Source organism: Psittacula echo (genome assembly GCF_963264785.1).
Source record: "Psittacula echo genome assembly, chromosome: 3".
NCBI classification, from domain to species: domain Eukaryota; kingdom Metazoa; phylum Chordata; class Aves; order Psittaciformes; family Psittacidae; genus Psittacula; species Psittacula echo.
Genome location: NC_137736.1, coordinates 56082199 through 56096840, shown reverse-complemented (window position 1 = coordinate 56096840; position 14642 = coordinate 56082199). Strand labels below are relative to the sequence as shown.

The 14642-nt window shown below is 37.3% G+C and overlaps 1 protein-coding gene across 1 annotated transcript; it reads right to left on the bottom strand.

The window, feature by feature from the left end:
• Nucleotides 1-405: 405 nt before the first annotated feature.
• Nucleotides 406-14028, bottom strand: LOC308218940 (interleukin-5 receptor subunit alpha-like; the record flags this gene model as incomplete). Its single annotated transcript, XM_080613472.1, has 10 exons — nucleotides 406-528; nucleotides 1013-1118; nucleotides 2659-2746; nucleotides 6696-6840; nucleotides 10496-10632; nucleotides 12222-12406; nucleotides 12492-12600; nucleotides 13138-13285; nucleotides 13420-13574; nucleotides 13926-14028. The coding sequence occupies 10 exons, from the start codon at nucleotides 14026-14028 to the stop codon at nucleotides 406-408; spliced, it is 1299 nt and encodes a 432-aa protein (XP_080469598.1).
• Between the last annotated feature and the right edge of the window lie 614 nt (nucleotides 14029-14642).

Sequence of the window (14642 nt, the reverse complement as noted above, 5' to 3'; positions counted from 1 at the left end):
CACTTCAACCAGATGTTGAATATCTAGCATGAAATTTGTTTGAACAGCCAGTCTTCAAAGGCATTGATCTATCAGACAATATTTGGAAGTTATTACAGCATTATGAAACACTAACTCTAATTCCATTTTAACCCAAGTGGACCTTAATATTAGATCATATTGTATGAGGTGTTGTAATTTTACAGGCCTGAACATCAGTAGTAAGTAGTTAGAGACAAACTGCAAGATAGTGCTTTGCCTTTGTGATCCAAAACTCATTTTGAGTTGCATAACATCAGAGCTCAAAATACCTCAAATTACTAGGCTCAGACAAACTCAAATATCAGCCATTCTTAGGTCTGACAGAATATTCTCCACCTCATAGAAAGGTAACTCTTGCATGCAGATAAAAAAAGTATATTGTCCTTACAGATCTTCTAATCCAGATTCCTTCAAACATTTCTGTTGTTGAATGTTCTCATCCCCGTTCTCTTCTGGTGTTCCCATAGTAGCATCTGAGTACATCTCCCTTTGCATTGACATTTGATTCTGTTGGATAAAAATTGCATTATGCGCAACATCTGTATTCAATGGTATTACAAATTCTGAATATTGTTACAAGCATGCTGCTTATTTGGTGTATCAGGAATTAGTACAGATTATTTATTCTGTCTTATAACTAGAACACAGAGATCATATGGGTTACTTTCTCAATTTAAAAGTTGCTCACAGGCAAATTTGCCTAGTTGTTTTGAGGACTAATTTTCTTGCTTGTCACCATCCAGGCTGATATGACTATGTACCTAAGTTTTATGTCAAAGTCACAGTCTTTTACAGGTACTTTAAGGCATACTAGAGATTACACTCCCCTGAAGATTTTCTCCACCCTCTCTCATTGTCCTGTAACCTCCGCAAGCTTTCTGTTCTGTTCTGATTTTACTGCAAACATTGTGCATGCCTTTTCCCCAGCGTTTCTTGGAAATAGCCTGCTGCTCTAAACATAATGTTGCACCATTCCAATCACAAATAATACCATATGTGTTACGCAGTATCTGGTGGTGTCATCTGCAGCTAACCAAGTTTTGATATTATCTGAAGGATGAGGAACAGGCATGGTTATAACTTCCAGGCATTGATACCTACAAGAGAGTGGTACAGACATGAGACTATTAATTGTCTGAAGAACAGCTCAGTCAATATTGCTTTGTAATAGATACACCAATAAACAGGCATCTGCCATTTCTAAAGCCATTCTACCTATTTTGTTTCACTGCAGACATTTTGCTCAGCATTTTTTCCAGTCTTCTTCAGCCTAACTGTTTTTTAGCCTGCTAGAGATTTAAAAGAACAGTATGGATATGCACAGACATATGTTTTCCAAGCAAAGTGAGAGCTTGTTGCATGCAACTACTATTTCTACAGGTAAAAAATCACTCCTATATGTATGTGCTTTTCATTGTTAAAAATATTACCTATAAAGTGTGATAAAGAAAAAAACATCAGATGACAGGGAGCAGGCACAGGATCAGAAATATCTTTTAACTCATTTGCTGAAGTCTAGCAAAATTAAGGTTTGAGAGTGAGCAGTATTTGCACAGAACCATGAAAACTTTTTGATTCAACACAAAGGATTATCTGTTTGGCTTGAGTACTACATAAATTTTACACCGAAAATATCTATCAGCTGAATTGCTCTCTGGAGGTCAGAGTCACTCCTCATTATTTGACCAGAAGAGTCGTTTATGTTTAGATGCAGATGACTTTTAATGATGTTTTGTTTGCCACAGGGGAAACATTTTATTCTGTATTTTAATATTAGTTCTTTTAGATCTATAGTTCCTTGAGTCTTTATTTACTGAAAGATAGAGCACATGATAATTTCTTCTATCTTAATCAGAAATAATATTGAGTCATTAATTAAATAATTAATTTACTTTTAACAGAGGCCATACCATACTGCACCTTTCAAATATTAAGGCATCTTAATTTATCATCCTATCCTGAACAAGTTTAATTTTCAGTTCAAGAAAGCCTTCTCTGCCATGTCAATAGGAAAGCTTTAGTGGCATGGAGGAAGTAGATTGCATTAATTGTTGGTGGGTGTAGGACCATTACTATTACTTTGCTGTACTAATAGTACAGCAAAGCAAATTCCCTCCATCAGCATGACTTCCCCTTTTCTTTCTTGTAAACTGTCCAGTTTACAGTAAAAGACTGCTGTAGGTAATTCCCATGGATTATGAAACAAAATTGGTCAACAGGGCAAATGCAGTTCATCTTTGGCATGATTAATGTTGGTGCCCCTGAAGGCAGGACATGCAAAAACATGGTGTAAAGTCACATGGAGGGTAGAGAGGCAGCAGTAAAGTAGGATGAAAGAATATGATTTACAGAAATGCACAGAAAGGCATCTGAGAGTAGGATGTGAGACTGGAGCCCCAAGGACTGTGATGGGAGCTGTGAGACGACAGCGATACGGTTCCGTATCTTACACTATGTCTTAACACCTAGAACTCTTGTCAGAACATTGGTCAGAAATGCACAATTACACACTTCTTGTAAACATAATTTATCTGAGAAGGTCTGTGGTTGACTTTAATCCATTTTATAGTTTGTTTACCCTCACCATGACCTCTCTTTCACCAGAAATTTATAGCACCTTCCAGAAACGTACATTACCTTCTACATGCACATATCAGCAAACTTCCAAGGAAAATCAGGAGACAAAACAATGTGAGGCTTAGCAGCATGAGATCCACTGTCTTTTCTTAAAAAGAGGGAAAGGTAATGTTAATTATGTGGGGAAGTGTAGTTCATAAATGAATCGATCCTATATTGACTGATAACTATTGTGCTATTCCTGAACTGCCACTGATTTAAAGAAACATTTCCTGGAGCCTTTTCAGGAGAAAGAGGGGCTTCCGACTTCAGCACTGTTCCTTCCTCCTTTTAGCCCTCAGCCTTGCTGCTGTTTTCATCCAGCACTTTCCCTTGCTTCCTGCACTCTAGGAGACTCCATCCCTTCCTTTCCCTGTATTTCTGCTCTCATATGCTGGCCATGGCCTGTCCTGCCACTGAGTACTTCCATCCAGCCCTGATTCCTCTCTCTACATGCTATAGACACTCCTGCTGCCGCCCCAGCTGCTTCTGGATTCTTGCTGTTGCCACCTCTCACCTCCATGCATCATGAGGCTCCATAAGCACCCCTTCACAGCTCTAAGTGGTTTAAGGCAAAATGAAAATAAAAGCTTTTTGTCAAAAAAAATATTCTCTTTGACCCAAGAAGCAACATTTGGTTTTCATTATATTTACCTTTTTTAATGCTGCTAGGCATAGTCCTAAAGGAAAGCTAGCAATACATCTTTATATTGTTCAACAAAAACTACTGCTCTGTACCTTGCATTCCTTCCTCCAAAATATTCAAAATACCAAAATATCAGTGTCTTCAGCTGACTCAAATGGATATTTTTGGCAATTTTGTTTGTTTGTTTAGTACCTAGCTTTAGGACTACAGTGAGCTTGGATTATTTTGAACTGAGTACTTTGAAGAAAAACAGGCAGCAACAGCTCTTAAAATGTTAATAGTCTAAGACCAGTTAAACAGTGGTTTTAGGATCAATCTAGATAAAATTCAAAGAACAAAAGAATTGAAAAAAAGTTCCTAGTTTGAACTCATCTGCAGTTTAAACCAAGGATATTACAAATTTCCACAAATTTCATATGAAAGCAAGAAAGAACTCACAAACTTCTAGGCAATACTGAGTATAATAGCCTGGACATTCTGCTAAAATACAAAACTATGCTTTATTCACTTTAAGATCAAAAGGGAGCTTTCCCCTTTTTGTCTTTTGAGATTAAGGCTCAGAAAACATATTCTGAACAATCTCTGGACTGTGTAGTAGAAAACCTTTTGTTCTGCATCATTCTGCTAACCCCATGTCACGTACACACCCAAAAGAGGAAGCAGTGGTCTTTGCATCGACTGAACCACAAAGAGGTTTGTTTTTCTTGCTTTCTTACTTCATGCATTTTGGAAGAGAAGGAAGAAGCAGCAGCATGCAAATTTTTTCAGGTAGACCAATGGAGGGGGAAGGGGGGAGCTTCTTTTCAGATGTAAATGGTTAAACTCAGTCACAGATAATAGTACTTTGAAATCTAAACAAGTGGCTTGGTTTGCAAAAATGCAGAACACCTCTGAACTACTATTAACTTCAAAGAGATCTGTGAATGCTCAGCAGCTCTAAAAATTAGACCAATTATTTCAAGTTTCTATAAATGAATAAAGCTGATTAAACATTTCTTTTTTAGCAGAAAGTTTCTATACTGAAGAGATCAGTTCAGTTTAAATTATGGGTTATTTTCAAGGGCATATGCTAATTCCAATGGAAAGTGAATGTGTTTCCCATGAGAAAATTAACAAATTCTTTTCATGTCAAAGGAACATTTCAGAACAAATATTTTAGTTATGTTTTGAATTATGTTATTTTATTTTGATGTTTCAGCTTCCTTAATTGGAGGCTGAAATGCCTCTTCAAAATCCATTCTTAAAGAAATATAGCACATATCCTAGATGAAACACTGGAATGTCATGTAGAAGCAAACAAAAAGCAGGTCACTGCACACTCCTTGAAGACTTTCAGCAGAAGAACTGACACATTCCAAAATAAAAATATCGAATGGATGGTTTTTCCTTTCACGTTATTCCACAAAAAGATTAAATTCTTTCAATTCACTGTATCTATGAAATTAGGTATGTGACTTTCATGTAGTTACCATGAATGATACTACTAATACCAGGGTTTTTTTAAATCTGGGCAATATTAAAATACATTTCATAATGTCCACTTATACATGTTCCCAACTAGCAGAATAATATAGTTTCAATGGAATAGAAAATAAAATGGGTAGAAAACTTTCTCTAGATATTGAAGGAGATATTTAAAGAGGTTTTCCCAAGCATGTGACTGCTCTATGTAATATAGCTTCATGTTATAAAAGTTACTGTTTGTCTCTGAGTACAGAAGGAAGAAGGGACGTGGCTGTGTGATGTGAACTTGTGCATGTATGCAGTACGTTCCAGGGGTAAATCAACACTCTGCACTGAACACATGAAGATATTACAGCTTGTATGCAATGGTGGTCTTGTCCACCATAAACTTTTCTGAAGTAGGTGAAACATGCTGTGATTGTTCAACTTCTGCAATAGCTGTAGCAGAAGCTGGGAAAGCAGAGGTGTAAAAAACAGTTGAAGGACTGTTATAGCTGCTGAGAACAAGGTTTGCTAGGCTGGAACCAGGACAGGTGACTGTTTAACTTCATTTCCTTCTTTTGGTGTGAGGCTGGCAGGGAGCAAGTAAATTTACACTCCCCCACCAGTAAAAGCACTTCTAATTTTTCTCTCTACAGAAGAGAGAAACTGTCTACATATCACACCAGGTAGACCCCTCTGCTGGCCATGCTACCATCCAGCTCTCCCTATCTTCAGTGAGAAGAAAGAAGCATCTCCAAAGGACACTTCAAGTCTCTGATGGCCTGAAATGTGTTCTCTCCTTCCCCACAGTAGACATGTGAAACAACTAGGTTTCTCTCTCCAAGCACTTCACAAATGAAAGGTTTTTGAAATTAGATGAATGAATCTGGGCCAACATAGGTGGCAGCTGAGCAGACCATTGGGATCCAGTGAGGCATCTGGTAAAGTAGGCAGTCAATGTATAAACCCAATAACTGAATTTACTTTTAATCCATCGCAAAAACAGTAATGTCTGGCATTGTATTTCTTGTGTCTTCAGATAAATATGTACTTGAAGCTCAATAGATCAAAAAGGCGTTTCCAAAACACAGTCTGTTACATTAAGTAAATATATTTGTCTTGTTCTGTTTCACTACCAATAGTATTGTACTTTTTTATTATTATTATTACTTTTGCATGTTAACCTGCAGAGGCAAATCTGTGCATTAGTTTCTCTCCATAAATAGCACCACTCCATTATACTACCTCCCCTTTACCTAGCCTGACATCATCTGACACCAGGAAGCTGCTGCATGTGGAGGCATTTTTGTCATCACAAAAAGCACAAGTTTCCCTTGTTAGTACATGAATGTTGAAATCTAGTCATAGGAGGTGAAGGAAAAGTATTGCAAGGCTCTTGTTTTGTTTGTGCTGAAGTGAGCTGTAGGTTCCAGAGCATATACATTTATTTAAATGAGAGCTAAACCATTTCCTACCCTTTCGGATAAGAAATTACTCCCCTGATGTACTAAAAGAAATGTTAGATTTAGTCCTTAAGGACTATGTGATTTGGTGAATAGTATGACTTTGTGCATTTCCTGCCTTACTAACTCCAGGTGAAAGTATCTGTACAGATGCTTGGGCAGTCCCGAGCAGGGAAGTCAGGGCGGTGTTCAGAGATTTTCGTCGGCTAACCATTATTGTTTTCTAAAGTTGCCAAGAGTTAGAAGCAATTTACTTCAGGAGAAAAGCCATGTGCAAGAATGCCTTAAGATCAAGGAAGTACACGTCATTAGACAGAGGACTGCTTTTCCTTAAAGCACCTAGAGCTGTGTGGGCCTGGTGCATGACATGGACCTCTAGGTACTGCTATGATACAATAATACAGCAAGGAGAAGAACAGGTGCAATAATAAATATGTTGAATGGAACGGATCATAACATATCTAAAGATAAGGGTTATGAACAATAAATACATGATCACTTACCATGATCAATAAACACTGGTTCACTCCATTCACTCCAAATCTTGTTTCTTATGCATTTCTCTTTCTTAACCCTTACTTGTGCTGCACATTTTCTTGCTGGTTTATGAAATGGATACTCGTATTTCTCTCCAGTGACATTTACAATCTTTCAAGATAGGTTTAGGGGATTATTTTAGGTGATTTTTCATTGCAAATCAAACAGATATAAATGTAGGGATGTCAAATACTATTATTTACATCTCTAATCTAATAGGAAGAGATTTTCAGAAGAGGTGTTCACGTCTAGACACAATCTGTCTCTTACCTGCTGTGTGTTAGGACTGAAAATGGAGGAAAGCCTGGAACTGATAAGATGGAAGGAGGTATCAGCTATAGTAGGACAGTAAGAATTTGAAAACACTCATTCCCTTTTTGTTTTTTACTACACCAAATGTAGGACAAATACAGTAACTATGAAATTGCAAGTTTCAAGGTTTGGTGTGGATAGTTTGCTATACCTGTTTGTCCAATAGAATTAAAATCTTGCATTTTTTCAGCTGACTGTTGGTGAGGAATATCCAGTAATTTTGTGACTACCTTCAAACATCTTTAATTATGCCTACATGAAAGCATGCCACTTCAAAATATCAAGTCCACACAAGAAGTGTCAGAGATTAAAACAGAGGGATCTCTGAATCATTCATCACTTTTGAAAACTGAAGCCAACTTCTGTAAATAAGCAATGCTAAGAATTTAAGAAGGAACAAATAAGAGAGCAGAAAACTCCTGCTCATAAAAATTAAAAACAATGTTAGAAAGTTGCAGAGAATTAGAAAGCATGCATCTCAAACGCAGAGGAGCCCAGAATCTTTGCATCTTTGGTGTTAAGAAAGCATGGTGAGGTAGTACCATAAATCCAACTTTAAGAAAAAAGAATGTTTTGCTCTGCTCATACTGACCAGTGTAGTGTGGATTTGATCCTGTGTATTATGCCATTTCTTTCTCTTCTTTCATGCTCTTTAAGGCCTTTCCAGAGCTGGTGCCAAACATAGGTCCAAAAGTTCACATGTTAAGTTTTTCAAAAGTAAGTAAAAATGGAGGAAAATCCTTGGGATTTCAAAAGCAAACTAGAAATTACTACAAGGGTTGAGTGCTAACCAAGTGCTCTGTCTGAAAATCTCTTCCTAAAGAGCCAGTAATAAGCTTATGTCATCATAGGAAATTTCCAAAATGCAAGACTCAAAGACTTCTTATGAAATTATGTAGACCACTTTCTTGTGCAGCAAATTTCAGTCACATCTGTCCAGAGCATTTATGGAGGATGTCTAATCTATTGTCCATAACTCTGTAGAGAGCCAACCCCAAGCAGCCTCAGAAACTTGTTTCTGTGGTAGGCATTCCTTGTTATTAGGACACTTTTCCTGACTTTTTGCCTACATTTTCCTTGCTTTGAATTTAGTCAGTCATTTTTTATCCTACTCATAAGGTGGCATGGTCTGATCTCTATACTCTTTTATTTACAGAAGATTGTTAACACAAGTTACGCTTCTTTACACTAGAACATGTCCCTCAGTCTTCCATTCCTAGAACTCTCACTGATGTTCTCTGAAACTTTTTCCCAGCATATTTATATGTTGTGGTGATGTCCAAAGCCCAGTTTGAAACTTCAGATGAAACTCAGTAGCTAGAAGGTTAAATTAGTCACAACCTACATCTTACATGTGACATATCTGTCATATAAATCTGAGTAATTTGACCTTTGTGTAGTAACACATGGAATGATCGACTCGGTGGCTCAGTGTAATCCACAGACATTTTTTCTTCTCTATTGCTGCCTATACATTAATTCTATATTTTGCTTTGACACATTTGACTTCTACTTCCTAATCATAGGATTTTTCTTATTACTGAATTTTGGCTTGTTGATTTCAGACTTACCCAATATTTCAAATTCTAATCTTGTTTCCTACTGAAATTGCCAACCCTTCCTAGGTTCCAGTCACCTGCAGATTTAACTCCCTACTTTTATCAATCTGTATCACAGTATTATTATTTGTGCTGATAAGTATTCAGCAAGTCATCTCTTTGGGTATTAAGAATAAATAAATAGATAGATAAATAAATAATCAACCTTAATCATTATACTCTTTCTTGTTCTGCAACAAATGCCAATAAGCTTTCTTATGGATTCCCTAATAGCTCAACTCATTAAGTCTCTGTGACAGATATTAAGACTTTGTTTTCATCAGGAAACAGAATCTCAAGCTTGCTTCATGGTTCTCCCTCCTGTGTCTCCTGTAATATTGCTCTGTAATACTGCTGCAGTTTTCTTCCTTAACATTGTCCCCTCCCTTTTCTTCTGGGATAGGTAATTACCATTTTAATCATTGTCAGCTTTGATACTGATTCTCCTCAAGTCTACCTTAAAACCCCCTCACTTAGCAGGCACCCTTATATGAACAGGATACCAAAGATCCAGCATGAGCCTCCCTTGATCCTTCTGATCATTGCCTTTAGCACTTAAGAGCTTTGTGAATAGAAAAGGACAAGGCCCCAGATGTCTCTGGCATGGATTTTTAAGTATTTGAGTTAGGAACGGTTTAGGGAATGGTAATTATCTGCAGAAATGATCTAGAAGAAAGCTACCTGTCTGTCTCCTGGAAAATCCCGAAAAGGACTGGGAAGCTTTGACATGTCTGCATACAGACTTGAGCTCCTTTTCCATGTGTTGCAATGATGGAACATGGGAAAAGCCAGCTCTGTTCTGGAAGCTGCCTAGCACTATTAGCACTGCATATGAATTAATAAACCCTGCTGTAATTTATAAAGAGAGATAACTTTATGTGATCAATATTGTGTCTTACTCATTGCACTTCTCCTTTCTACCATGTCTAACAAAGGGTGGATACATATCAATTTATTTATATGCTCTTTCAGAATTTAATTGTCTTTTAAATGTTTGTAGCCAGTTTAGATAAGCCTTTTATTGTTAGAGTACTGTGCACTGACTGCAGCTAGCAGACTGTGTGTTAGCAGAGATTTAGGTTCTTAATCAAACACAGAGCTTCAAAGACAGCTTGAATGAAAACTGCCATGTAAACCTGAGTAATTAGGTTTCTGAATCTTTAGGAAATTCACATTCCAATGCACATCTGAATTTCATACTTACCATCTTCTGAATTAACTGCTTAGATTTGTACTTTTGTGGTTCAAATAAGAATCTGCATGAAAACTTTTCAGCTCTTATTTACAGGCAGTTTAAAACTGCCACTAAGTAATGCCAGGTGTCATTTAGTCACCATATGGCATAACCTAAACTATAATACAGTTCTATTTCTTACTGGTAAATCTAAGAGAAGATGCTCATACCATAAAGATTTTAAAATATGTATACTGTATGCAAAAAGCAGGCGTGATTCTTTTAGTGATGCCGGTAGAAATAATTACAATAACATGTCTTTTTTTCCCCTAAAAAACTATTATCAAACTAGCTGCTAAACTTTTCTTTTTATCAATACTCTATTTTCTATAATATAAAAGTCAATAATCTATGCAATACTAATGTAGGATTCAAATTCAAGATGAAAAGGGAAAAAACAACCAATCCACTTCAATGCAAGCATGACTCTGAAAAATTTCAGAAAGCCTGTTGATTTTCCATTTTTGACGAGAAAAAAAAAGAAAAATTGGATTATTCATGAAAGACCTTGGGATTTCTTTAAAGTTTCTTTGACTTTTAACTCCATTAAATTCAAATGATGCCCAATTTTTATGGCAGTTATGCAGTTTAAGTGCATTACTTTAGTTAAAAAAATTATTACCTTGTGATCTGTTATTTTCACTTCATACAAAAAACACTTGCTACTTGCAGAACCAATTGTAGGCGGGGGTTTCCAGTAAATTTGAATACTTCTGTTTTCAAGGGAAACCGAGATGTTGATAGGTGGGTTCAGTTTCTCTGAAAAAAAAAGCACAGAGAGACCTTCTATAACTCATGCTCTTTCTGATATTTATGCTTATGCAAAACAAACACAGTGTGTTAGTCCTTAGCATACTCAGCTGACTATTTCGGAGTTTTTCACACCCAAAGGAGGCATTCAGTGACTCATTTTCTTTAAAAGTGCTGTTCACTAAGTAGCATCCGTTTCTGAGCCAAAATAAAGAAAATTACGGGGGTTTGTTTTATGCCCTGGAAGAGGTGGCATCACCATCCCTGGAAGTGTTCTAAAACCATGTAGATGAGACCCTTAGTGACATGGTTTACTGGTGGACTTGGCAGCACTGGTGTAAAGGCTGGACTTGATGATCTTAAAAGTCTTTTCCAACCTAATTTAGTCTGTGATTCTGTGATTCTATGTATCTTTCTAGAGAAGGTAGTAAGGGGGGACAGGAGAAGCAAGCCCTTTGAGTTCGCTCTCCAGAGTCTGTGTGGGTAGCAAAGAGACCTCCGAGCTGCTACAGGCTCCCTGCCATGTAGGATACGTGTTTCTTGTCATATATTCCAAGTCTGCCCATAAGCCTGATAGTATAACTTTGAAAGAAAATTAATTTCATCTCTCACTAGGGGGTTACTGGAGGGATACAAGCTCCTGGCAATATATATGTTTGATATATGACACTTGCCACAAATGCTTAAGAAAACTTTCTCTCTTGTAAATGAGCACACAAGTACTTGCTACAGAGGAGGAAAGATGTGCTTAGGACATGTAAACAAGTAAACAAAAAATCCCCCTCCTGTCACTATGTTCATCATGAACATAGAAATGCAAGGAGTGCGATGGCAATGGGTTTTTTTAAAGAAAGACAAGGTATAGGGTTGGAAGCAAAGGACATTTGGGTTCCCAGTATTTTAGTTTCTGGTTTAGATAAGCAAGTCTATAGTCGCTTTCTAGCATGGTGAGTGTTAGGGCAGTGATCATAGGTGTGTGCTGGAGTACTCAAGCATTCTGAGCCCTCTCTGGCTTCCACTGCATTGCAGGGAGGAACCACAGTTGGAGTTTTCTGAAAAAGCTCTCCCAGCAGAGGCAGAAGTGCACAGCAAGTCTCTGTAGACAGGGTCAGCGAGGTCTGGGGCTGACATTTCTGCCATGTGATGCCAGAGGGAAAAGACAGAGAAACACCGGTGAGTGGCAGCACTGCTGGTCCATGAAGCTGTTGTGCTTGCTTCAGTGGCTGCAGCTGCATGAAGCTGTGTCATTCCACAGGTGGTGTATGCCACACTGGGGTTTCCATTTTAGATTTTGTTTTCCCTTCCCCTTCTTCCCTTGTCTCTTTGAGCAATGATCTTTTTCTTTATGCCAATGCATGGTGCATGGGAAACAAGCAACAGGAGGTAGCGGTGTGTTCAGGCCTGAAGGGCTATGATGACATTGCCATCATAGAGACTTGGTGAGATGCCTCCTATAACTGGAGTGCTGGAATGGAAAGATACAGGCTTTTCAGGAAAGGCAGGCTGGGGAGAGAAAGAGGGGATTTCTTTCCTTTTCAGACCAACGAAATAACCAATGAATTAACTTTTCATAATAGGCAATAATAAGCAATACTTACCTATTGTCTGAGGTGTAAAAATTTTGTAATAAGACAGTCTTGAATTATTCTTCAAATCTCTTACAGTTATGTTTAAATTGATTTTTCTTGATGGCTGAAAATATATTTCTTTCATATGGCAGCCAATATTTTTCTTCCTTGCATTTTTTATATATAGCTGGCAATCAAAATCTTTTCCTATGTGTCTGTGAGAACGAAATATGAGTCTTGTAAATCAAGGACTTAGCTACAAAACCGTGATTTCATACTTATTTTGCACAAAACTCTTACCTGTATGAAAAAAAGATCTGTATATCTTCAGGAGCTTCTGCTTTAATATACCAGGTGCAATTGAAAAATGAAATGTTATATATGATGCATGAAAAATTCTGAATATACACTGCAAAAAAAAAAGAGTAAAAAGAGTGATGTTTATTTTGCATAATATCATGATGGCTGCCCTTAAAAACCCATTATATAGCCTTATTTTTAGAAGTGTGAATAAGTGGAAGGTGGGAACAAATAGGTCTTTCTGCTTTTTGGACAATGGCAGTACGCCTGCTACTAACAAAAAAAGCCTTACTAACCCACTTAATGAAAAATTATGCCAAAGAAGTAGATTAAAAGCTCTGCTCTTTCAAGATTTCCTGAAACTGGGTGATACAGAAGGCAATCTTCAAGACATGAGTTGCTAGGGAAAATGGAAAGAGTGGTTGGATCTTTTCAACAGCTTGTTCAACACAGCTGGAGTTTTCTGATTCTGAACTTGTTTAATAAAGGAAATAATTCTGCAATATTCCAAGAAATTATGTGTCATATTCTTAACAAATCCATAACAAAAAATAAAAGTAGAATCATAAGCTTTCAGAAATTATATGTCTCCAAGTAACAGAGGACACTATCATGATGTCTTAACAACATGGAAGAAATAGCTGACCTGGAGGTGCCTTGTAAGTAAGTTCTGTCCAGCCACTCTCCTTAATTACATCATCTGTTTCTTTTGCAAAAAGTTGTGTTTTGACTTTAGCATTAAAACCAGAGTGTAAATTAAGATTTATTCTCTTTTTCTTCTTTTGCAGTCTTTCCTAAGAGAAGGAAGAAGGAATTGTGTGAAAGTGGACAGTACTAAGTATTGAAAGGGAAATTATGCAAATTTGTCTACTGAATGAAGTAATACATGATTTCATTTCAAACTATGTGTAACCATTGAACAACTTACTTCATTTTTGTGAGTGGTATTGAAGAATTTGTAAGTCAAAATATACTTCACAGTATACTTCTCAGTTTCTTCTTTTGTCAGGTTATTGTTCCACGACAGAATAACTCCAGGCTCATGCTTAGAAATCCACACAGTGTTATGTAGCTCAGGTGCATCTGCAATTATAATGATATTGCATAGAAGAAGAAAGGGCCCACCACTGTGTACACAAAGGATTTGGCTCTCAGTAAGGCTTGCACACTCAGTAGCTCTCCCAGGAGTTCTGTTCTTACAAAGAGCAGGTGGTTTTTCAGCTCTGTTGAATATGACTTACTTCAGCAGTGAGATTCATGTTTATCTATTTGCAGCTCTCAAAATGTTAGGTCATTCAATTTTACCTGTCTCGGACACCACTCCTAACAGAGGTCTCCATTTCTCTTTATGGGCTATAGAAAGTGCTTTGATAACAAGTTCAGATGCCTGGGATGGCTAGTGTAGGATGAACTGTTATTTGATACTTTACTTACCTCCTACATCTTGTTGTTCACTTGCGAGGCTAGTGGAAAACAGTGTCTTACATTGGAAAAACCTTATTATCAGCATGATGGGAATGACTGTAACATGTACCATAGCAAACACTTTGTGCCACAGGATCTGCAGAAACTGAGACTCTATATTTCCTAGTTTGGTTGAAAAAGCAGTTAGAACATGATGTTTTCATTTTTCACCTGTGAAATAATATGAAACAGTCACTTAACCACTTAAGTGATGTCCAAAGTATAAGAAATAAATATAAAATTACATATATTTAACAGGTTTGGTGCCTTTTATTCCTGAGATATCTATTTTTAAACCCACTCTTTAATTGGGTGTCGTGGCAAAAAAGGACATAAGTGCCATACCAAGCTAGTTTTGAATGTACTGCTTAGATTGCAAATCAAGACCACAGAAATGACATAACTGATACTGAAAGCAGACAGTTTAGGTGGCAGCTACCTGACATAACTGTGGCTAGATACAAACTCAGCAGCTGTATCCGTATATCCAGCCCCTGGTGTCAGTAGAACGACTGTCAGTTCCAGGTTGTCAATCATGTTGCCCGGTTTAGGCATCTGCTTTAGGAAGATATGAACCAAAACTGCCTTAAACGAATCCTGTCATTTGCAAAAGCAAGCATCAGCAAGAGTATATCAGGTGTTTGCTAAATTTGGGATACAGTGAACAAACATATTCCACGCTGATCA